Source organism: Pararge aegeria, chromosome 19 (assembly GCF_905163445.1).
Source record: "Pararge aegeria chromosome 19, ilParAegt1.1, whole genome shotgun sequence".
NCBI classification, from domain to species: Eukaryota; Metazoa; Arthropoda; class Insecta; order Lepidoptera; family Nymphalidae; genus Pararge; species Pararge aegeria.
The window spans coordinates 7,597,496-7,622,729 of record NC_053198.1 but is presented as its reverse complement, the minus strand read 5'-3'; the positions used below and the strand labels follow the sequence as shown (position 1 = coordinate 7,622,729).

At 36.3% G+C, this 25,234-nt stretch overlaps 1 protein-coding gene across 2 annotated transcripts in view; it reads right to left on the bottom strand.

The window, feature by feature from the left end:
- Window positions 1-250: 250 nt before the first annotated feature.
- Window positions 251-25,234, bottom strand: part of LOC120632089 (serine/threonine-protein phosphatase 2A 56 kDa regulatory subunit gamma isoform-like) — a 73,657-nt gene continuing 48,673 nt past the window's right edge. The window contains exons 4-11 of one of the 2 annotated variants that reach the window (XM_039901877.1): window positions 23,491-23,694; window positions 11,572-11,702; window positions 9,925-10,042; window positions 8,422-8,534; window positions 7,881-8,043; window positions 6,529-6,758; window positions 3,527-3,689; window positions 251-2,707 (exon numbers count right to left, since the gene is read on the bottom strand). In XM_039901877.1, coding sequence (XP_039757811.1) covers window positions 2,564-2,707; window positions 3,527-3,689; window positions 6,529-6,758; window positions 7,881-8,043; window positions 8,422-8,534; window positions 9,925-10,042; window positions 11,572-11,702; window positions 23,491-23,694 — 1,266 coding nt within the window. In that variant the 3' untranslated portion in view covers window positions 251-2,563. The remainder of the gene's footprint in view (window positions 2,708-3,526; window positions 3,690-6,528; window positions 6,759-7,880; window positions 8,044-8,421; window positions 8,535-9,924; window positions 10,043-11,571; window positions 11,703-23,490; window positions 23,695-25,234) is intronic. The other variant, XM_039901878.1, reaches the window with a different exon arrangement.

Here is a 25,234-nt window from a genome sequence, read left to right as displayed (position 1 = left end):
TAGCACCTTACTGACATTCTTATAAACTTTACAATGTTATATCTTAATAGCACAGCGAAAATGTGTGTCGAATCGAAAAGAATAAAACGTTCCTTCCACATATTTGCTAAGCGAGCAATTTTGCTCACCGCAATTTTTTATTACTTTTATAAATAATATACATAAATACTTATAACATACAAATAAACACCCAGACACTGAAAAACATTCATGCTCATCACAGAAACATTTTCTAGTTGTTGGTATCGAATCCACGGCCTTGACTCAGAAAACAGGGTCGCTGCCCACTGCCCCAATCGGCCGTCAAATGTTGACATGATAGTTGACGGACGCAGGGTAATGCGTAGGTTTTCTTTGCATGCTATCGTCGACTGTGCAGATACGAATCCTCAAGTTCTTTGGAAAAACATGCCCCGCAAATACACGCAGATTCATCTATGGGTCGAGACCAAATTATACAACTTGCACGACAAAAAAAACAAAGTCTAATGCCCATTTTCAACTAAACCTAGGTATCGCCTAAATCGAATGCCTAATGATTGAGGTGATATCTATAGAAAAAATAGATTCACAAACTCTTAGGTGATAACTACTGATGAAATGTTGATGTATAGGAATTTCCTTCGATTATTTAAGCATTGCCTAGTTCGTCGTTAGTGAAAACGGGTATAGACTATTTGACCACTGCTTCGGGCAAGAGAGAGGAGCGGAACTGAGCGAATTGTGACAAATAACGCTTTAACTCTGCACCGGACAACTAAAATGTAGTACATCGTTTTTTAAAGTAATTAAAAAAATGCGACTGAATCGTCGAATTCTGTCGGCCTAGCTCCGCTTCGTTTCTTTGCCTCTTATTAATCATGCGCAAAGACACAAGGCCAGAAATGAAGTTTAATTTATTAAATATATTACAGGACATTACTATAATATTTTATTATCATATGAATGATTTGGCCATGACCCTCGTATATATAATCAACGAAAACATACTTTGGGTCGGTGTATTTGAGCAGTCCTATAACAAGTTTCGATGTAGTATTTTGACATATATTGTAATTGGTTTGGGCTAGCATTTAAAACATTAAAAAAATAAAAAATAGATGTAAAAGTTCTTGATTTCTAGATATTTACGAGCACAAAACGTGACTTTAAAGTGACTTAATGTTGATTGCAGATTACCATTAAAAGCGCAACAAGCACAACAGTAGATGCACGCAACGACTATTTTACCTACTGAATTTACGAACCACGTCAGAAGAAAGGTATTCTTAGATGCAAAATGGGCTCGTGGTTGACGATCTTGAGCAATTGATGAGGTTTAGCTTGCAACGCAATTTTCCATAAGATGCCCATTTAGTTTTGATTCACGTTATTATCAAGAAACACGGAAGTCGAAATAGGGTCCCTATAACTTAGCGTTTCTTATCAAAAGCGTGGATAAAAAAGGTAAATCGTGTGGGTCGACTGAATGTTAACTATATAACACCGTCTTGCTGTAAAGAAGAGATAAAAAGGGCAAGGGGTAACGAGATTGTAAAGCTTAAAAGAAATTTATAAAGGATAAGTGACCTTGGCGGGACAAATGCCGTATACTCTTTGTGCTGACGGATATTCGCATTTTTATTAGGTAAAAGACGCGTCGTGCAGCTTTTGCGACAGTCTGCAGCTTTTGCGACAGTCTGCAATCGACTGAGAATGATGCTGCATTATAGGAGGATTCATTCAATTTTGGGTACACTGTAATAAGCGTACAAAAATCAATAGCACGTAGTTACCACAGCAATACGTCAGTGAAATTTAAAGGGTTACGCACGCGGTTAGAAGAATGACTTTAATAAGGTTACTTTGGCTAGATATTTAACATTTTAAAACACATTGAAAAATCTACAGGATGGACTTAAAGATGCTTCCAAAAACATTATAATTTTCCCAACGTCTTAGTAGTTTGGATACCTAAGATGTTGGAAAAATTAATTACCCCAAATTTCGGTTTTTTTTTCTTACTCCTAATAAAGCAACACTTTAAAAATGCCCCTATTCTAAAACCATTATTCCCACCGTGTTGTTGACTTAAGCCAATATTCTAACTATAAGTTAAAGTGTCAAGTCCAGGTAAATTTGGCATGGTAATTTAATGAAAACATTTCATGAGAGCCTTGAGTTAGTTGATACGTCTTATATTCTTAACGGACTATATCCACTACACAATAATATGCCCGTTTTTCAAATATATTAAGCTATTTATTGTGTGACAGTGGACAAGTCAATGTTGTTTTGTCAAATCTGGGCAAGGTTGGTGACTTTAGTTACTGTGACATAATAAGGCCTTTTTTAGTTTTTGGAAAATACGACATGTTACAAGTTGTTTTTTGACTTCTAGAGTAAGTTTCAACATGAAGATTACCCGTTATTCGTATTTTGGACGCGTGATACGAGTCGCATTTCCTTAAAAATGGTTAAAACCGTCTCACATTGAGCATCAGCAAGCGTCACAGTAAATTAGTTCATACTGGTATGTGTTAAAGGTGTAACTCGCGTGTACGTTGCGAGGCCACAGTTCCCGTTAGCAATCGGCATCAGGCGGAGTGGTCAGGAAGGGGTCTGCTCGCTTGTGCTCAATAAGAGCTTTAACTGTTGACGTGTCAGCCGGAAGTTCGGATTTTTTTCTAAGTAGAGGTTTGCTCGCATTGTAGCTTTGTTTCCGCGCCTGTAACCAAGAATACAGTGGTTATAATTTCAAAATCCTGTGCAATTAATTCAGACACGCACAGAAGTAAAACTTTAGAAAAGAAGCCGACCAAAGATAAGAGATAAAAATAGAGGATAAATGTAGGTATATTATTTTTAACGAAACTTACATTTATTTTATGGTTTACTTTAAAATATTATACGTAATTATGTATAATATTTTATAAATTTTCCATGGTAACTAAAATAGGAAATAAAATGGTGGTGTAATGTACTTTATGAATGAATGAATATACTTTTATTGCACACCATAAAACGAACAAAAAAAAGAAGAGTAGGTATAACAAAATAACGTATACATCTTGGCGGCCTTATCGCTGCATAGCGATTTAGCAATAAAACCAATACATAAAATAGGTCGATGCGTACATACATATACCGTAAAAATATTTCATTCCTTGAAATACTTAATTTTCATCTCATTTTCTCTCATACATTTATGTGATTCTTTCGCATTTTATTTTGCATTTTCGTTTCATCGAGTTTTAAGTCACAACGATTCGAAAGAAGTTTAACTTTTAAAGCGCGGCTCAGCTATCTGAAGTTCGCGACGAGAATTTCGTCCTACCTCCATATTGTGAAATTTTGTAAACGGTAGCGATCTATATATCTATCTCGTATGCAATTTAAAGTGGAGCCGATTTCTTTCCACTAAGATCCCCTTTAATTAAATAAATTTTTTTAGGCTCTGATAACTCCTACACGATGACACCGATCTGTGCAAGTTCCGATGAAACACCATGAAAGTTAAGAGCATAGAAAAAAAAATAGATCGCACCTCAATGGTTTCCGAGTCCAACTTGGGAAGCGTCACATCGTTGGGCGGCAGCTCTGGAAGGGGCTCTGTGGAACGCAAAATGGTGCGACTCGCCGGGTTAGCAGCCGCCTTCGCCTCTAACTTTTGCCATATCTCCTCCCTTTGTAATAACCGTTCCCATTCTCTGAAAATAAATTCCATTTTTATTCTTCTACAAGTTCTTTGCTTTAATCACATCTTATAAGAAATTGCAATGGCAATGGGCGGGGCACATAGCTCAGAGAACCGATGGACGTTGGGATCTTAAGGTGCCGGAATGGCGACCCCGCACCGGCAAACGCAGCGAAGGTCGGCCCGCAACGAGGTGGACAGATGACATCAGGCGAATAGCTGGGAGCCGCTGGAGACAAGCGGCCCAGGACCGTGTATTGTGGAACTCCCTAAGACCTATGTCCAGCAGTGGACGTTAATTGGTTGAGGTGATGATGATGATGATGATGATTAGAAATTAAGATACAGTCTGTGATGTTATAGGTATAACATTTTAGGGGTCTGGCAGTTATATGAAACCCATACTCCTAGTAAGCGACATCGTACCGGAACGCTAAACTGCGTGACGGCATGTATATTTCGGTAGCTCTCCATTCTCCCACCATTGCGACAGGGAGATCAATAAAAGTTCTAGACTTCCGCAAGCGTTTATACAAGAAAACCTGGGATATGAAGCTAACTGCGGATAGATTCTCGGACATTCTTCTTTATGCATATCGATGAGTCAAACCACTTTATATAGTACTAGCGTACCCAGCCCGCTTCGCCGGGCTAGATTTTGCTTTATTTTATTTAAACAATAAACTTACATCATTAAATTCTTAATTTCAGTCTCATAATATATTAAATCATTTATTTCTCTCCGTATACATTCTCTTCTATTCTCTTCTCGAGCGGGTGAAGATCATTATCTACACCCATGTACACCCAATAGAATATCATCATAGTAAATAAAAGCTGTATTTGACAGTTTGACAGTTCAAAAATAGGAGTGATCCGATCGTCACCAAACTTTACAGGATTACTCGCCAGGTCCAGCCGTTTCGGAGCCTATACGGAACATACCCACACACTTTCTCTTTTATATATATAGATAGATGTTATTAGGCGTGTATTCTATTCTAGATCTCCGCCTTAGATCTGAGACAATATCCGATAGAGCTTTCTTAGATCTATAGGGCTAGCATGCATGCCACGAGATAAATATGTCTACCCTTTACTCGTATTTCTATAGCGATGGACGAGATAATTAGGTAGACATAATTTTTCTGTGAGACGCATATTAGACCTACTGGACGCGTTTGGAACCTTCGAAGCTTTAGCCTGAGGATGACGAATATAGTATAATCTAAATCATACCACTACCTGTAGGTACACATTTTTAAGGTTATGTACGAACGTATCAAAAATGTAATCAATGTGCCTATTTGAACAAAGTAATATTTGAACACTTTGATACTTTGAATAAATATTTATCATCGATAAAGAGTTTAAAATAAAATGTTTTCAGAGTGCCACACTTAAAAGTAAGTTTTAATAGAGTTAATTTCATTTACCGTAGTTAGGAGATTCTTATTTTTTTTTTATTTATAGGTTTGGCTAATTTTAATTTATATAATATAGTAATTAAGATAATTGTTATTGTTGTAGCTATAGATTTTTATATGAATTAAACGTTATTATTATTATTATTATTATTAATAATATATGGGGCTGGTTTGCTATTGTTCAATTTAATGGATCAAATCTTTATCAATTGAGAAATTAGTAACCAGAGATGCTTACACCAATTGAAATGAAAACAGAACTGAAATCAATTTTTTAGGTCTCTATAAAATTGAATTTTACTTAAGATGATGCCATATTTCTTCACGTTTCTTTCAAAGTTCTTTTAAAACAGATTGAGGACAGAGTTGGCTGCAGGCACATTTCTTACTATTCAACTTGTGTTTTCGCTGCAATGACTAAAAGCTTTCTATAGATCGTGGATGTGCATGACCACTTTCTTTATGTCAGGGTCGAAACATGCTATTTCATTATTCATACTTTATAAGCTCGCTCTTTGTTTATTTGCCTAGGTCAGTTTCGCCTAAGACTTTACTATAATAGTAGAGTTCTATAGTTGTTTTTTTTATTCCAAACTTTTCACAACTACAAAAACACGCGCGGGCACACAGTTTTTGTCTGGTGAAAACATTTCGTTCTGAAATGAACCCACATTATTTCATAAATCTCGGTAGTCTAAGTCTAGTAAAGTCTTTAATGCCCGTAGTTCTCCTGGCTTCTGTCTGGTCTGGAAATGTCGGTAGGTCTGGTTTACATATTCTGGTAAGGTAGAGGAACCGCCATATATATGTAATTATACTATGAACATCGCTAGATACCTAATTGTAGTAGATCAACAGACCTGATCAACGAAATAAATGACTCTTTTTCGACACGTTGAAACGAATAATAATTTTAATATATTTATGTATTGTTTCCTCTGTACATCCAATTCAAATTCAAATATGTTTTATTCACGTAGACCTTATCACTGGCACTTATGAAGCGTTCATACATTTAAAATGTTACGCTAATGTTTGTGATGATGATAACTGCATTCGTTAACTTAAAACTAAAGCTAGGAGGGGCATAATTAATATGTATCAATAATAGATAGATAGATAAATTCTTTATTTCACACAATTAAGGGATAAAGATAATATATATTAAAAACAGAAATACAAGAAAAATAAAAATGCGCAAAGTCGATCTCGCTTTAAGCGATCTCCTCCAGACAACCCTTAGTGAAAGAAGAAAATGATCATGGAAACGGGATATTGCAATTTTTAAAAATATGTCATAACATAAACTTCATCTACTATTTATAACAATAATACATAAATAGCTAATACAAATACAATTAATATAGAAATAAATACATATATACAGAATAATAATATAGTGTGGTCAATTTTTTTTTAACTCACTTCTGTTTTTCCTGTTTGTACAGCTGCGTACACTCGTCGAACAGCTTCTGGTTCATCTCCATGAAGAGTTTGAGCGCGTTGTACACCAGCCCGTGGATGGTCTTGTTCCAATGGGTCTTGGTATTGCAGTATAGAGACGGGAACATAATGGGAAGGATGTGCGTCGCGTTATCCGATATTAGGGACATTATGTACTCGTTGTTCCAGTAGTACAGCGCTCGTTCTGCCACCTGGATGACAAAGGAGTTTTATATTAAAAAGAAACAGCCTATTCCTTATTCAAAATTTTAAAAGAACGTACGAGAATTAACGATGTATATCCCTTAATAGGACAAAGAAGTAAAGGAAGACAAATGATAAAATGGATGGGTTGCGTAAAAGAGCATATTGCGTGTAAAAGGAGTTAGTAAAATGACTGATAATATTGACAAAAAGAAGACTCTAGCTATGATACAAAAAATATTACATTTGAGTTTTATTAGTAAATCAAAGTACAGTTTTATTTTTTACTCTGGACATAAAATAATTACACACTGGTATCAATTCTTTTGTACACAAATCTCTGAACTATTCTATATTGACAGGTCTAAAATGTCTTGCCTTTTCACAAAGCTCCCTATAAAAAACGATAGCCTTATTTTTAGACCTGTCAATTTAGCTAAGATGCCGTGCGTAAAAGTCAAAGTCCAAAATTTCCTATTAAAATTAAGAAATATCTGACTGCGATTTGACCCAATTTTACTTGAAACTAGGTTGGGACATTTCTTACTTCTTAGGGCTTGGTGCTCTGGCACTTGATGAGAACTGTATTATTGTTTTAATTATTGGCATACCCAAGTAAAAATTAATAAAATGTTGACTCTAACTTCATGGTGTCGGTTTTTTGTGATGGTGTGTGCGCGCGCATCGTAAATATTTACTCTCAACATTTTCCCCTAACGCGCCAAAAGAAGAATAACTTCAATTATCATAACACAACATCTATTCCATTTTTTCTATAAATATAGATTTTTTAGAATAAGAGTTTTTCTTTCTATAAATATAGATTAAATACTGTTAGACTGAAATTATGTATACATGTAGGAATATACATTAGCCAATCACGCCATTCACTAAGTGTATATTAACAATTCATTCATTATAGTAACATAATACATGTTGACTGTTATTTATATTCATTCTTTTTATGATTAACAAAATCTAAATGTTATAAATTTTTCTTATATTAAAACTAACAATCATTATTTTTTTTTTTTAGATTAACGAGCCTTGACAGCTTCCGCTCTGCTTGATATAACTATATCATTGTAATAACATCATCATAAAAGACCACAATCAGAGTCTTTGCATACCTGAAAATGAGGACTTGAGACACACTGAGCCAGTTGCCTAAAAAGTGGGTCCATGATCTTCTGGAACTCCGCAGGCTCGATAACGTCTAGAATTTCCTCCATCTCATTGAGGAACATAACCTCTTTCGGTGAGTGTGTCTTCGGCCAGTATTTTAATAATGCCCTGTAGAAAAATACACTGTTAAAATAATTCATTTACTTTCATTTTGTGAACAATAACATGACTTAACCGCTAATTAATGAAACGATGATCACTGTAAAAGTATGAAACTGGGTAACAGTGATCACGCCCACCTCCAAAACTTTAAAATTACCACTGTTCACTGGATATTTATCAAGAAATCTAAGTACATTTAAAAATATTAATCACATTCTTTTGACGTAACAATCACACAACCACGACTTTTTAAATGTACAATACTGGGAAACTGTACTGTCGTTAGATGGCGCTCTTTCGTTGCATATAAATCGTTCTTAACTTTCACGCGATCGATCACTTGGCGTACGACTTAAGATGTTTTTGTTAAATTATATAGCTCACCTAATGACGGGCTGTGTTAAGGAGGGGTCTTTCTCGAGGAACTGCACCACGCAGTAGGCGAGCTGTGGGTGATACACCGACAGCGATTTCGCCTTGTGTAGTGGCAGTAGCACCTGACAAGGAAAATATGGAATGCTTGAAAGATGGACGAAGCAACAAAAACTATAAACAAGTTTCTAGATGAATTTGTTTCTCCTTTGTACAGTACCTATTCAATTTATATAAATAAAAAAAAAAAAAAAAATCATGGTTAAATGCAATAAAACATTGCACAAAATGACAAGCTAACACACATATAATATAATTAATATAATCGAGATAAGAAGCATCCTAAGAAGTTATTCAAAACCTGTTCAGCCATTAAAGCATAAAAAGATATTGCAATTTTTGCTATCCTATAGGAACCATGTAGTTCTATGGGTTAAAAAGAAGCCCATTCTCCGCACCATAAACAATTTCTGTACAAAAACACGTAAACCGGTTGTATCGTTGCGTGAAAGTATTGCGCGATTTTGCATTTATATCTTTAGTAATAAGGTAAAGAATAAATTGGAAAATACCAAAGTGCACGCCTCATAATCTCATTTCACTAAAAAAAATAACTTTTCACCGGATTTGGGAGCTCCAAGTCATCTGTTATTTTATTTTTTTATTATTATTATCATTTACTATTAGTCGATGTCGTAAATGGAATTTTTAAAAAAATACTTTCAACATTTCGCGCCATTCTCGACGTAAAGCAACACAAGCATTGTGAACGAACACAATTTTCATAATTGACACATAAACAATTTTTTTTTTTAGTTTTTTATTAATTGTAATTAAACGACAAAGAATTACACAGAGAGTTTCAATAGCAAACAGCGCGCTGCGATTATGAAGCTTTAAAAAGAAATACTTTGAAACGGTAATTTTTACGGTCGTGAGAGTGCCAGATCCATACGGACAGACATCCGTCCTCGAGTATTTTTGAAATTAATTTTTTTTTTACTTTAAACAAAATAATTGTTTTTTTTAAATATTAAATACGTTAAAACGAATGGTTCTTCTTGATATATATATGAATGATACTAGATGTACCCTGCCACGCTTCGCATGTGGCACATTGTGATTGAATGGTTGAAATGAGAAACAAATTAAAGAAAACATTTCATATAAGTTTAATTTTGCAATACTTGTGGATATACAATATTTTTTGTTTTTCCACTGTCTGCTATGTGACTGATGCAAAAAATAGATAAAAACAATCCTTGATGCGTATTATATATATATATCATGCTAAAATTTCAGCTCGATCGGTGCAGAACTTTTTGAGTTTTTGAAGCGTACACAAACCAACATAACATTTTTATGTATATAGATTATTATCCCATAAGTGCAATGTGAGAAAAATACGGTCATTTTTAGTTTCGAAAAGTCCTTGACTTTCATATATCGGGAGTGGAGCATCGATTCAATGTTTCGCTTATGAGGCGTGCAATAATACATTATTATAGTAATCACCTTAAGTAGAAATTGTTTGTGTTCCTCCTTCAACGGCAGCGCGAAACCATTGATGATTGACCCTAGGATCTCCAATAACTCCGCGATACCGTTATGATGTTCCGTCTCGTATATAAACCTGTAACAAATTAGTTTTTCATGTAACTCGCACGACAATACCTTATCATTATATTACACTGGTATTATTTAAAGGTAAAGTATGTTACTGAAATCCATTACTACTGGGGGCCGTGTAATTCAAGACTTATAATTGTCTAACAGAAATTGTCTGGTTTCGGTAATATTCACTAACCTATCGGTAAAGCTATATGGTCGAATTCTCTCATAAAATAGAGAGAAAGAGAGATATTCATGAAGATGCCCGAGTGTGATTGCAATGGCAGAGTTCTACATCTTAAACCTAACAACGGACTATCTTTTGAATCTATAACGATGTAAAATATAAGTAAGGAGAAAAACCATTTATTTTCCTTGGATTATACGTTACATAACTGGTTTTACCCTTAAATTAGCAATAAGTAATCGTAATACACAGTAGGCAATGAACAGAAATATGCATTAGCATTAGTCACGAAACTCGGACATTATATCTACGATCATTGTAATTTCCAAACGACCGGTAATCATGTGTATAGAAAAAAATCAAGGTCTCGATGTTTCAGAACAGTATTAAAAGGTTGTTGTTGTTTATCTATACTGAATACCAGGGCTACCCAACCGCGCCGTAGAAAGTAAAGGGGCGCAGGCGCTCCTGGCTCTAAAAGATCGAGTGGTTACTTAAAAATATAAAAAAAAAATTTGAAGTGAAACTTCTTTAGAATCGTTGTGATTTCAAACTCGATGAAACGAAAAAATAGAGACACAAACACATAAATGTATAGGATTCAGCTGGCGAGAGAATGAGATAGAACACATTAAGAACACATTACACATTCTGCCGCGTGTGAATAAATTAAACAGGATTTTTTTGATAGTTTTTGTGCAGCGGTGCCACGGGCTTGTCCCACAATTTGCAAAATCACCAAGCTGCAAGTTGCTTTCATGTTTTCAATTACTTTCACCTAGGGGTGTCTGTAAGAGATTGCTTTTGCGATAAGACCGCCTTTGTATTAACTGTATTTATATATATATATATTTTTTTTCTATCTCTTGGGGGGCATCCATAAATAACGTGAGGTGTTTTTTTAAATTTTCTGTCACTCCCTCCCCCCCTGGTGAGATGTCGTGGGATTTTGTTTTGTTTTAACGTGAGGTGTTTTTGAGGGATGGGGGAGGGCCCCATCCCTCAATCTCACGTGAGATTATTCAAAATGTGGGTTTCTTACGTAAACGCGTTGGATTGTTAGTGTAAAAAAACCATTGGAACAAAATAGTATAATTTTCTTTTTGTTTCAATCGAAAAAAAAAATTGCGTGATATTTGCCGAAAACCCACTCTCTCCAACGTAACATTAGATGAGATTTCGATTCCCGGCTGGGGCCAAGAATTGTTGTTGGGTTTTTATATTAAAAATGTTCACTTCAAGCCCCGGGTTGGGATATGGATGGCATCTTCGAATTCTCAAAGGCGTGTGAAGTCCAACAGTATTTACACGTTTCTCAAAAACGGCACTGACACTTGTAAAATGACTAAGAAACGTACACTTACTTATAAAATACATTATTAATTTGTTTCCGTATGTAGGCGCGTAGTACTAAGAATTTTCCGTATATCCTGTGCAGTGTCGTCTTCAGAAAGTCGCGCTCCCGCGGATCCTCTGTGTCGAATAACTCTAGTAACTGAAAACAAAAGAATACCGTTAAAAATCAATGTGTGTGTGCGTGTCTACGTGTGTGTATGTTATTGACGTATAACACGCACAGTGTATGTTTGTTTATGTAATCTATGCTATTTCAGGTTTTAGGAATTCTTCATACACAGTGGCGTGCACTTGGTTTCTTCCCAGGGTATGTTGCATACAGTAAATTGCATAAAACGGCAAAAAATCTCCTCCTATACGAGTTATAAATAAATTTTAGGGTATGTAGTGCTTTCGCGAATGTATGAAGTGCTCGCCACTGTTCATACATATTTTTTCGCAATCTTAGGTAAGACCAAGTAAGATCTAAAATTTTTCGGAGATATGTACATTTTAAGCAATTAAATATAATTTGCTTTAACGGTGAAGAAAAACATCGTGAGTAGGTATCTTGCAGGTTTGCAAGCCAGAGTTTTCCGAAATGTTATCAAAGGCAGTAAAGTTTACCAATCCGCACTTCTGAGAGGAGACCCACCCCTGTAGTGGGCCGATAATGGGTCAGTTAATGATGGCGCAGTAATGGTGTAAACTCTTTAAGTAGAGCTATGAGAGTTCAAAACTCACCGTACTGCTCGGTTCGATAAATTTTCTGACAAATTTCCAACCTGTCTTATCATAATCCACTCCGCCACTGGGGTCACTCGGTGCCAGTCCCAAGCCTGGATAAGGGAGGTAGGAGGGCCTTGAACACCTGGCCCACACACACAAGACCTACAGAGTGAAGAAACTGCAGCTGCACCGTCGTGCGGTACCAAATTATAACAAGTTCGAATGCTAGCGAAGATGGCATAGGATCTAGCATAGGGATGGATATAACCGAAACAAAACCTGGCGTGAATCAGCGCCAAAGATGGCAGCCCCATCTCCGAATCTAGGATGCAGGGAGCCAATCACTCACTCACCTGACACTCATTACGTGATTATGAAAGGAAAAGTAAAAATATCCGACCGATCTTATCATAGTCACTAAGTAGGTCCTTAGGGCTTAAATACTTCTATAAAACCAAAGATTAAGAAAGACACGAATTTTACGTCTACGAAGTTGAAAGCAAAAGCTAGCAAGCGTTAAAAGATAAATAAGAATTGAATGGAATTTATCTACTAATGGAGAAAGAGCGTTAAGTTGCTAAGTGGATTCAGCACTTTACTATCGGCATCCTTGCTAAGCAGTGGACGTATAAATATTTTAATTTATAGCCAATGTTTATAGCTCCTTCCTCATACCGATATAGTGGCAAAAAGGTTTTTTATAATTATTCCACAAGTTTGCTAAGTTAGCTCTTAGCAAGCTCTTGTCTGATATAAAATATGACGGTTAAAAGTGCTAATTATTCGTAGTCGAGTGTCCTAGTGTTAACTTGATGTCAATCATGCCTGATTGAAAGCAATGATATCTAGAAATGCCTATTCACTCTTGCCTTGAATATACTCAAGGAATGCAGACTGCGTGCCACACTTTAGCAGTACGTAATAAGAAAAGTGAATACAAAACGGTTGGTGATTGGTTCTTGAACACATGAAGATGTCTAGTGGTTATGGTGGTATATGGTGTGATTCTCCTCTAACAAAAGCAAACCAATCAAAGTTCTCTTGCTAACTAAAATAAATTATCATATATATTGGCTATCCGTCAGTGAAATTTGCTAAGAGTACCGCGCCTAGCAGTCATATTTACATGCGCGTGTGTCCCGTCAAAATAAGTTCAATGATTCCAAAGAACTCAGAAAATTAGAGAAGGGAAAATTTAAGACTGTATATTTAGGCTATTCCGTTATTCATGGCAGTTATTTCGAAATCACAGATCCCATTAGCATGAGAGTTTATTGCTTAATGAAGTATTTAGGCTATATTTGAAACATCTTCATTATATCCACCATAGGACCGGACCGTAAGACCACTGCTGGATATATACATACTTATTCTTTTGTAGACTTCCTCAAGATACGCTTAACGAGTTGCGAAGCTAAATGGGTGGCACATAGCTAGACGATCCGACGGAGGTGCGAGGACCCCAACGTCCACCGATAAGGTGGACAGACGAGATAAAGTGGATTTACTGAATACAAGCGACACAAAGCCGAACAACAAAAACAAATGTAAGTATTGATTGATATTGAGTAGGCGGTAGGGTAGGTCAAACTTGTTTACTCCCAAACTACTGAAATACTAAGAGCGTGCCAAGCAGTTCGTTGACACAAACACTAAAGACAAAAATTTGTAATACAAATTAAAACCGTTCAAATACCTCTTACTAGCTTCAAAGTAATTGCATTGAGCATCTTCGTTGAGACTACCTTTTCAAAAATTTCAGTTTAATTTAAGGCTGAAAATATGGTTGACAGTAGCTCACATAAAAAACAAAGTACTTAGTGATGTAATGTTACGCGAAATAAAAAAATTAACCCGACAATCTTTTTATCCAGCTAAGGACTCTCATAGACACACAGATTCAATGTAAGATGCCACTAAAATTAAATGATTATCGATTTTGCGCCGTTTGAAAATGAAAAAACCACGAATCTATTCTTATACACGTCTACTTTTTAATATACTACTGTGAAGTAGTCATGTATATAACAGTCTATTTATGCATGTATGTCAAGATGTTACGAATATTCAACGATGGCTTTATCAGCGATTTTGATAAATGGGCTGCCAATCGAATCGCAAGTCATTGTCACACGTTTGCTAACTCCCTCTGACCGTCCAACCTATACGTATTTGCGGCTTCCTCTTATACGCCCAATGTCAGGCCACTCCCATTACAAGATGCTCCCCGAGCATGCCTTTAGCACCCAGACAATCAGATAACGACTGCACCCTCTCGAGACGAAGGGATTCACAAACCTACAACATCAAGACAACGGTATTCACCGGAGAAGACAGCTTCCCCATTTGTTACGTCATCATCCAGACGACTCAAGTAGGATTAGTCGTAAACCTAGTTTAGTAGCGACTAGAATAGGTCTACCCGTAGCATAAAAATCTGTACCCTTAGTATTAAGATTTACATGCTTGCCAACGTGGAGAAGCTTTCGCGTATCGAAATATTGTACCGCTTTAGCGAAATGATTGTTGAGTCAGAAATTATGTAATACATATTTTTTTATTACTCATACGGGATAAGTAGTATCTTAGTACTCGTTATTGCGGTTGCAAATGAGCTGTTTGTCCATTTTAAAATGAGTAAGTGAGTTTTTTCGTAAATGAAACTGTTATTTGAGTGCGACAAGTTTACTTGGCGCACGAACTGCTAAAATTTAAATAAATAACAAAAAAAAAACACAATCTAACTGTCAATATAAAAGAAGTGAGGTTGACATTGCAAAGTTTATAGTTTTATTAATATTAATTAATTTGTATTCATTGTTTGAAGTATATTTGTTTCTTTTTTTAAAACTTTCATCCGTTTGTTGGGACTTGGGATTTTGTGCCCACATATATCTCGGCATTTCTAATAATAAATAATATTTGCAACCCGTGCGACGTTTTCGATTGCTCACTCGACAACTTATCGCACTTGTTGCACAATATACTATTATTTTACAAACGTTGTGTCAATAGCTGTAGCATTAGCTTTAAAACAATTTTTATGTTCCATTTTACTCTTGACGTTCCAGCGTTACAATACTCGAAAACGACTTCACGATAACGTCATATTATGTATTCTTTACTACTGTTTTATTATTTTACAAACATTCCTCATGGTAGCTGTAGAATTGTGGAAGAATTCAAAGTCTTTGGAGTAAAGTCAAAGTTTCACAGTAAAAGAGAAATGAGGTCGAGTTCAAACCCGGTAGTTCCAGAGATTAAGAGTTTAGCGCGTTCAAACAAAGAAAACTTTACGACTCTATTATTATTCTTTATACCCATCTTGCCTCCACAGATGTGGCAGATTTTACAGGAACGTTACCAGCATTGCGCCGAAACGTTCAGCGAAACATGCAAAATACATTTGTATAGAGATACGTGTCGGATTTAGTGAACGTAAGGATGGCACATGTAGTGTTGGAAAAATTATGAAATATCTCTCAAATGATTGTACCTTAATTGTACTAAAAAGGACCTATACAGAAATTAATTTTAGATACCTAGAGCAATTAAGTAGTAAATAAACAATCTCAATAAATAACTAGGTATACAAAAGTTTTGTCTTAAAGACATTCGAAATTCAAGATTGTCTTTGCGTTTTAGCGTGCCTCACATCGATAATAACGTGGTCATGGGTTCGAATTCTGATTTAAAATGTAATATGTTAGGGATGACTTAGTATTTTTCAGTGGCCGCCCTGAAATTAGGAAATTGTCGTAGTTCCAGCTTCGCCGAGCACAATATTTTTTAAAGATTTCATTGAACAGTTGCTTTATGAAAAGGCAAGTCGCACACGCGTTTTTACCAGAGAACCATGAGACTAGCCGATCTTTTTATTCAGCTAAGGATACGGCCAGTGCATTCAGGTTCCACATAACGAGTCCTGCAAAAGCATTGATTTTCTTAGATCTTGCGCCGGTCTTCTGCGCAGGTTGACAAAACTGCATAGATTAATTCAAAGCAATTAATTTGACGGCCGATTGGCGCAGTGGGCAGTGACCCTGCTTACTGAGCACAAGGCCGTGGGTTCGATTCCCAAAACTGGACAATATTTGTGTGATGAACATGAATGTTTTTCAGTATCTGGGTGTTTATCTAGATATTATAAGTATTTGTGTATTTTATTCATAAAAATTATTCATCAGTTATCTTAGTACCCCTAGATTGAAACGGTTGAGCGTTAATGTATGACTGACATAATTGCACTATAACTGCAGTACCTGCGCGGTTCTACAGATGTAATGTTAACTGTACAGACAAACCTGTATTATATTTACCAATATGATTTCCACAGGTTGATGGTATTCCAACGTACTACATTTCACGGTACTAGCGGTTGCACGTTAATGAATGACGCATTGTGGGTGTGTGACTTAATTCCATTACATTAATAGGTACTCCTATATCTACAAACAATGCAGTGATAGCCTAGTGGTTAATACTTCAGTCTCAATTTCGGGGGGACCGAGATCGATCCCCGGCATGAATGTCGAACTTTTAGGAGTTGCGTGCACTTTTGATGCGTGCATTCCATGAAAAATGTGTACATGGTAGTGAGATATAGCCTATGTAACTGTCCGTTCTATTAACGAAATCCTAGCCAAAAACCGTCACTTGGTTTTGGGTAGGGCATTAAAAAAGTATAAAAAAACTTTTATCATTTTTAATTATTTAGCATTTATAATATTAGTATGGATTTCATTTTTTCATTCATCATTTAAGTGTTAAATATCACTTTACTTAACGGTAAAGGAAAAGGCCGCACTCGGCCAGAGCGGTAGAGTACGGCCTGAACCATTCTCATTCTCACAGGAGACCCGAGTGACCCCCTTATAGTGAGCCAGTAATAGCTTGACAATCATGATACTTAACCGTCTGTCTGTCGTTTTACAATTATTTTTTGCTTCACATAAAAATAAACAACCACTTATATGTGTAGTAATAGAATTTATTGCAACCTAAGGATATTTTGTATATTTGTTGTAACATCAGCCCGGTTACTTCGTTTGTCTTCTCACAAAAGGTTGTCTGGGAGAGATCGCTTAAGCGATAAGACCGCCATTGCACGCCTTAATATCTAGTTTTAGTTTCGTCTGTCTCTTTTATCGTATCTTATATTTTGTGAGTGCAATTAAGACTTCAATTAACCAATCAAAAATAGTTAAAGCCACCGCATTGAAGCATAGTGGAGGTTCTAAGCTCTAAATCATATAAAATACAGTACCTAACCCTGAGCCTGGCATTGGGCATTTATAGGATGAGGATGATCGCATATGTCACAAATACAAACAAAGTACGGAAGCAACCGATCTAAATATGCATTGATATGATATGCGACATGTGTCAAGTTTTGTGACAGTGATGCATGGAACTACGTAACAAAAAATTGTTCTGTGCAGTTTATTCATAGCAGCCAGACAATATTTTATGTTCATATATCGTCGTTTAGCTAACAAATAGGTACTTATTTTCAGGACACACAAAAGCACTCTGTTCCAATTCAGTGAAAAAATTGAATCCATACTAATATAATAAATGCTGAAATTGTGTTTGTTTGTGCTTTTTTTACGCCCTACTCAACCAATTGACGGCTTTTGGCTAAAGTTAGTTAATATGACGGAAATTAACATATATCTTACTGATGATGACTTTATTTCTAGTCCTGGAAAAACATCAAATTTGATGATTTTGAATATTCGTTTTTTTTATCATATATCCATTATCCTCCACTAACCCAACAAAGCAACCTAACGATTTTTTCACCGCGGGTAAAACCGCGGCACGTAGCTAGTAGGTAATAAACCCATCGACCCATGATTTTTGTATAAAATATCGCGTCTCCTAAAAACTACGCTTATTTGACTTGCTTTGTAGTGCTAGTTAAACTGAGATAATACAAATATTATTCATAATAATAACTGGCAATCGGAGCAGGAAATATAATTTATCTATAGTAATACCTTTCAAGATAATAATACCTTTCAGTAAACACGGCTAGTTTTTTAAAAATCTTTAGCAGCTACGTTTTAATATGGGCTTTAATTTTACATTTTATTGTTGTATTTTGCCATTTAGTTTTATAGTACAGTAGTAATTAATAACATCTTCAGTTTTTAATAACAGAGGCACAGGTCACTACGTCCATTAATTATTAGTATAGATCAGCTTTTTGTGACTGAGCTTGTCCGGGGAAATACTATCATGTTGCTTACTTATTCCGCTTAGCAGCATTGTGGCAATGCTGTGTACGCGCCTGACGAGTGTGTACCTGATTATGGGCACATCAGCAGTGGCGTGCGTAGAGGGTATGCACAGGGTATACAGATGACATAAAAAGAAGAAAATCTCCAGTACCAGTTATAAAAAAAACTAAGGATAGGCATTGTAAGAGTTATAAAAAGCCCTTACCCTTGAGTATTTATAACTTGCACTGGACATTTTAATAGAATAAGAATATAAATAAATAAATAATAAATAAAAAAAAAAAATCTTCATTTTGTATCATCTGCGTACCCTGTGAATACCCTCTATGCACGCCACTGAACCCCCCAATAGTTAGGAAATGTTTTTCACGTTTATATCATCATTTGAAACGTGCTGTCGATAAAACATCATCATCATATGGATGCCAACCACCACCTGAGCCTGATGTGCAGAAAGCCACTCCACATTAGGCTTAACACCTGTGCCTCAGGCTTATGGACTCAAGGCGGCACTATGCAGGACTGTGTTCCTTGCATGCCCTGCGAAGTGTTGCTATGATCATAGAAGTTCGTTCGACGATGGACAATTTGAGCCACCTGCTTGGCGCGTCCATTCATCAACAGCATCAGCTGAAGTATAATTTAAAATGAAAAAATCCTCCTCCAAACAAGTTACATGAACATGTTAGGGTAGATAGATAGTGCTTTTATAATAAAAAAAAAAAGGAATTATTATTCCGAACAAGTCGAAAAAAGCAGCTAGAATATTTTGAAATATGGAACAACACAATCTTATCTTGGCAATTGGCGTCCACCAAATCTTGGCATCACGCCAATAACAGTCTAATTTTTTTCCAAATAAATAAGGTTACATGTAACTTATTCTAATTATATTATGATAATAAATGTTATTTAGCATTCCATGACTCTATGTTTACAGACCGAGTATGTATACTATTTAAAAAGATACTGCTTGACATGTTGAATTTGAGCCGTGATAACCTTGTGGTTCGGCCTCTCTTTCGTGTTGACAGAGTTCTATATCTCAGGAACGCACCTCTAAGTTTTCGGGTAATGTGCGTTGTAAACGCTCAAGGAAAAAATTGCGAGGAATCCTGCATGCCTCAGTGTTCTTCATAATGGTCTCAAGGCCGTGGGAATGCTACCAATCCAAACATGGCCAGCGTGGTGGACTACGGCCTCAATCCCGAAGAAATCCGTACTCTGATGATGTTGAATTTTATTGTTTTTCAGTATATGCTCGCGACGTCGTCAAAGCAGATTTTCTGTTTTCCCGAAACATTATAATACATTACATAGTCTCCAGTGTATAATACTCCACATTCCACTTAACGTAAAAGTTTTAGCGCAATAGGTTCTGTATAAATAAAGGTAAATAATAAATAAATATACTACGACAACACACGTTGCCATCTAGCCCCAAAGTAAGCGTAGCTTGTTTTATGGGTACTAAGATGACTGATGAATATTTTTATGAGTAAAATACATAAAAACTTATAATATACATAGAAACAACCAGACACTGAAAAACATTCGTGTTCATCACACAGACATTTTCCAGATGTGGGTATCGAACCCACGGCCTTGGACTCAGAAAGCGGGGTCGCTGCCATCTGCGCCAATCGGCCGTCGGTAAAAAATTGTACAAATTATTTAATGAAAAGTTCACCACTGACAAGTGAAAGCGCTGTCAAAGTAGCTTCCGCCATTGCAAAGAATCGGATACAAAGACAGAACTCGTTGAAGACCCAGCAACAATTGGCGTAAACAAGGTAGGTATGGGCCTTCGCTCATCACATCGACTCGACACCAACTCGATTCGAATTAAAACATTGAAAGGTAAGCTTTCTTATTTTTCTTGTTTTTACACGATTAATATTGAAGCATCAAAAACCACTCCACTTAAGAATGGTTTCCCGAACAAACGGTTACTCATTTCAAACCTTTTAGCAGTTGAGGGTTATTATTTTACTTCTGTTTTAAATGGAATAGTGCTGGAATGGCAGCCCCGAACTGGTAAGCGCAGCGTTGGTCGGCCCCCAACGGGGTGGACAGACGACATTAAGCGCGTCGCAGGTAGCCGCTGGATCCAAGCGGCTTAGAACCGTGGAACTTGGAACTCCCTACAAAAGACCTATGTCCAGCAGTGGGCGTCTATCGGTTGATGTGATGATGCATGTTTTAAATGTTTAAGAATAAATGGGAAACTGATGTCAAATGGAAATACGATTCTTCATTACGTGTTATGATATTCTGCTTGCAATATTGCCCAGGAAGGTAGCTACGTAGTCGATATATAAATCGAAAAATAATAAAATGGCGCTCGCGTTCTACTATTCACGCAGCGGTCAAGGGCGGACGGGCGTGACGTTTGAACAGACGTCCGCTACTAACTTCCTGACGTTCCTTTGTTGGTAAAAAGGAACGCGACCGCTCTACTCATAGGGGAGGTGCTAAATGCTTCCCTGTTCGCCAAAGTATGATACCATCGGGTCAGCAAAACATTTTCATCACCAGTCGTTCGGTTTAAGCAATAAGTAACGCAAACTCATTTTGGTTTGATGGTTAACTTCAAGTAGGTATAGGACTCTAATTTCGAGTTAGATTAGATTATAGAGTTAGATTTTTATATTTTTGAGATCAGCAACAAAAAATTATGTTCGAATAATGTTAAATCGCGAAGCGGTGATGGCACATTAGGTAGGAGCTCAGCGAGGGGGGCCGAGTTCGAATCGCGTTTTAAGTAATTAAAATATCACTTGCTTCAACGGTGAAGTAAAACATCGTGAGGAAACCTAAATGCCTAAGAGTTCTACATAATGTTCTCAAAGGTGTGTGGAGTCCTACAATCCGCACTGGGCAAGCGTGATGGACTACGGCCTTCACTCCTTCTCATTGTGGAAGGAGACCTGTGCTGTGCATGCAGGTTGATGTGATGATGATGACAATGATGATGATGAATGTTAAATGTTCCATGAAACATCCTACTTGGTTAAATTACAATGTTTAACCCCACAAAATTCTATAACTCCGTATATGACGTGAGCTAGAATAACTATGTCAACTACCAGGCGCGTTGCTTGATGCTTTGTCGGTTATAGAACACGAGTACAATGTACAAGTATTGATTTTATTGGCAAAGCAACGGAGGGGAAGTCCGTGTGGGTTTTATTATTTACCTGTTATATACTTTGCCGGATATAAAATGTAAGCGCGCTACGATATAAATATGTCCAGCATTTACTCACCATATTTCTATATTTCGAAATACGAGCTGAGCTTTTACAACATGAATGTTTATCAACAGACGATCGAAAAACTAATATATTTTTTGTGAAAATTATGAACTTTCCCCGCGTCCCCGTCTCTTGTTGGCCTAGAATCTTACATCACTTAGCTGTCAATAGCAGAGACATGAGGCCTAACAAGAGTTCTAATAATTAATTTGTGGTATCTTTTTTACAAAAGACAACAACAACAAGCAGCCCGTGTAAATAATTACATGTTTACGGACTGTTTGTTTGCCTCTGTTACTTCTAAATGTTTATCATCATTAATATATAATTATGTACTGGCTCTTGCGCGAGACTCCGTCCGCAATTATTTTGGATTTTTAAAAATATCGCTGGAACCCTTTACTTTCGCGGGATAAAATGTATCATATGGCCGACTAGGATATAATAAAACTATGTTAATGAGCAAGATTTTAGAGATGAAAGTTAAGTTATTTAATTCTTCAATTAAGGCAGACTTGCACAAAATACTTAAAGATATAAAGTTGATGTACAAAAATACAAAGTCAACTTCTTAATTTAATTAACAAAATAGTTAAAATAAAATATCTATTTAAAATTTAAAAAATAAATCAAATGGCCAATAAATAACGAGTCGTAATTACATAAGTGCTAAATTATTGAAAATTTAATGTCAAAGTTAATTTTAAATTAAATCTCGCTATGCAGTGGCGTGCACTTAATACATGCACAAAAGCACTGGCTACCCTAAAATGTTTGTATAACTCATAAATGCGAAGGATTTTCCCATTTTATGGCATCTTCCTTCTTTATGCATACCCTGGTCAAAAACTCTGTGCACGCCACTGCCACTATGATATAAATGTCCAAATGATCCATGATGCAAGCCACACGAATGCCAAATTTCATTTAACATTGGTTCAGGTAACACACAAACAAACCGACACACTTTCGAATTTTTAATAAAATATACTATAAATATACTACGACAATACACACATCGCCTTCTAGCCCCAAAGTAAGCTTAGCTTGTGCTATGGGAACTAAGATGACTGATGAATATTTTTTGAATAATATACATAAATAATTAGAATATAAACACCCAGACACTGAAAAATATTCACGCTCATCACACAAACATTTTGCAGTAGTGGGAATCGAACCCACGGTTTGGATTCAGAAAGCAGGGTCGCTGCAAACTGCGCCAATCGACCGTCAAGCATTAATAATAATATGGAAATCGTCAAATAGTAATAATAATATGGAAGACAAAAAATAAATGACAGATAATAATATATGGAAGTATGGATTTACCATCTTGAAAGTTAACATGTCACAGTTAACCTTAACATGTCACAGACACTTAAACAAACTTAAATAAATAAATACACTTACCTACCACGACAATACAAACATCGCCATCGCTATCTAGCCCCAAAGTAAGCGTAGCTTATGTTATGGGTACTTACAAAAATTACTGATGAATATTTTTAGGAATAATATACATAAATACTTATAATATACAGATAAACATCCTGACACAGTTTTGGGAATCGAACCCACACAGCCTTGGACTCAGAAAGCAGGGTCGCAACCCACTGAGCCAATCGGCAAGTAAATGCAAAAATGTGTACTTAATTCCTAACAAGATACATCTTGTGCCGTGTATAATTTGAAGCATACTAAACAGTCAACTAACCTGCAAAACGAATTTTTGATCGATATATTTCTTGGCAATGTTGGGCTGAAACTCCGGTGATTCCAGTAGCCTGAGGAACAGCTCGTAAACCAGCTGGAGATGTGGCCAGGCGGCCTCCAGCGTTGGTTCGTCCTCCTCTGGATCAAATTCTGCACCATTAGGGTTTGAAGATGGCGGTAGTGTTCGGAATAAGTTGGTCGCGAACTGTCAAAAGAAAAAGGTATTAATATATAATGGTCATTTTTATTTGTCATTTGTATCACCTCTTCTTATAGTCAGGCGACTATAAGAGGTGATAGCCTAATGGGTAGGAGCTCGACTTCAGTTTCGGGGGGCAGAGTTCAAATCTCAGCACGTATCTCTAACTTTTCTAAGTTATGTGCGTTTCAAGTAATTAGAATATCACTGAGAGTTCTACATAATGTTCTCAAAGGTGTGAGGAGTCCACACATCCGCACCGGGCCAGCGTGGTGGACTATGGTGACCCTTCTCGTTGTGGGAGGACACCCGTGCCCTGTAGTGGGCCGGTAATAGGTCGATAGGATGATGAGGATGATAAGAGGCAGGTACCCAAGTGGTACTATAGTTTAGTTTTTCTTCTTGGTCATATAAACAATCTTGACATGTCTTCCAGTCATGAACAACGAATCTCTTCACTATGACAATCATATACAATATTACCCAACCTTAAGAACGCTTTCTACACAGCCCCGCGTATAAAGGTGCGTAGTAATTTCGTGCTTTTCTTAACGAATGTTTGTGATCATGAACTTTGAAATCTCATTGAAAATGAAATGAAAATTTTAAGTTGTTTATTAACAAGAACAAAATTTTTACAGATATTCGATGGATCCGATGGTACTCGCCCAAGGCATTTCTATCTCGTGGGTGCCTTTAACAATTATATGGATTGATTTTAATGTTATAACACGATTTACAGACAATTAAACCATTCGTACAATGCTAAGTAATTAATGAAAATATTGTTTTTTTTCAAGTCATTAGTGCTTTTTTATTATGTATACAACAGAAATCTATACACAAGAAAAGTTTGAATCACAGGCGATATAGAAAACAATATTTGTTTTCGCTTCTATAACGAAGCAACGTTTAAAGACATAAATACTGGTAACTTTAATATAAAAAAAGGAAACGCTTGATTCTTGAGAGACAGCAGAATCTTCTTTTATCCCCACACCTGTTACATTATTTTGAGTTGAAACACACCTAAGCAATAAATAAAACATCATATTATAATACCAAAGATTCGGAAGCAAAAAATGAAGACCGCATACTTTGTACATTAATGAGCTGAAAAAGCTCCATTCAAATGCAAAGCATGTTGAATGAGTCTGCTTATTTATTTTTAGTCTCAATGTTAGTGCAAACACTCCGCGAGTAAAGGGATGTAGGTTAAAGCCAATGTCATTTTAGAGTGCATATGCGCTTCGAGGAATCCCAGCTATCTGTTCATCAAACCGAATAATTTAGGTCACACCTGTAAAGAGCATTCATTTTACTGTAACACCCTGTCGCTGAACAAAAGCGCGATATCCTATAGCCTATATCGTTCATAATATTTACTAGTAAGCATGTTCGGCTAGGATGAGGCACAGGATGTTATTTATTTATTTATTAAGAGCACTAACAACATGCATATTACACTTTTTTAAACATAGCACACACACAAAAACATGAACTGATATGCACGTCAATGACAAGTGCAAATAGCATTGACAAAGCG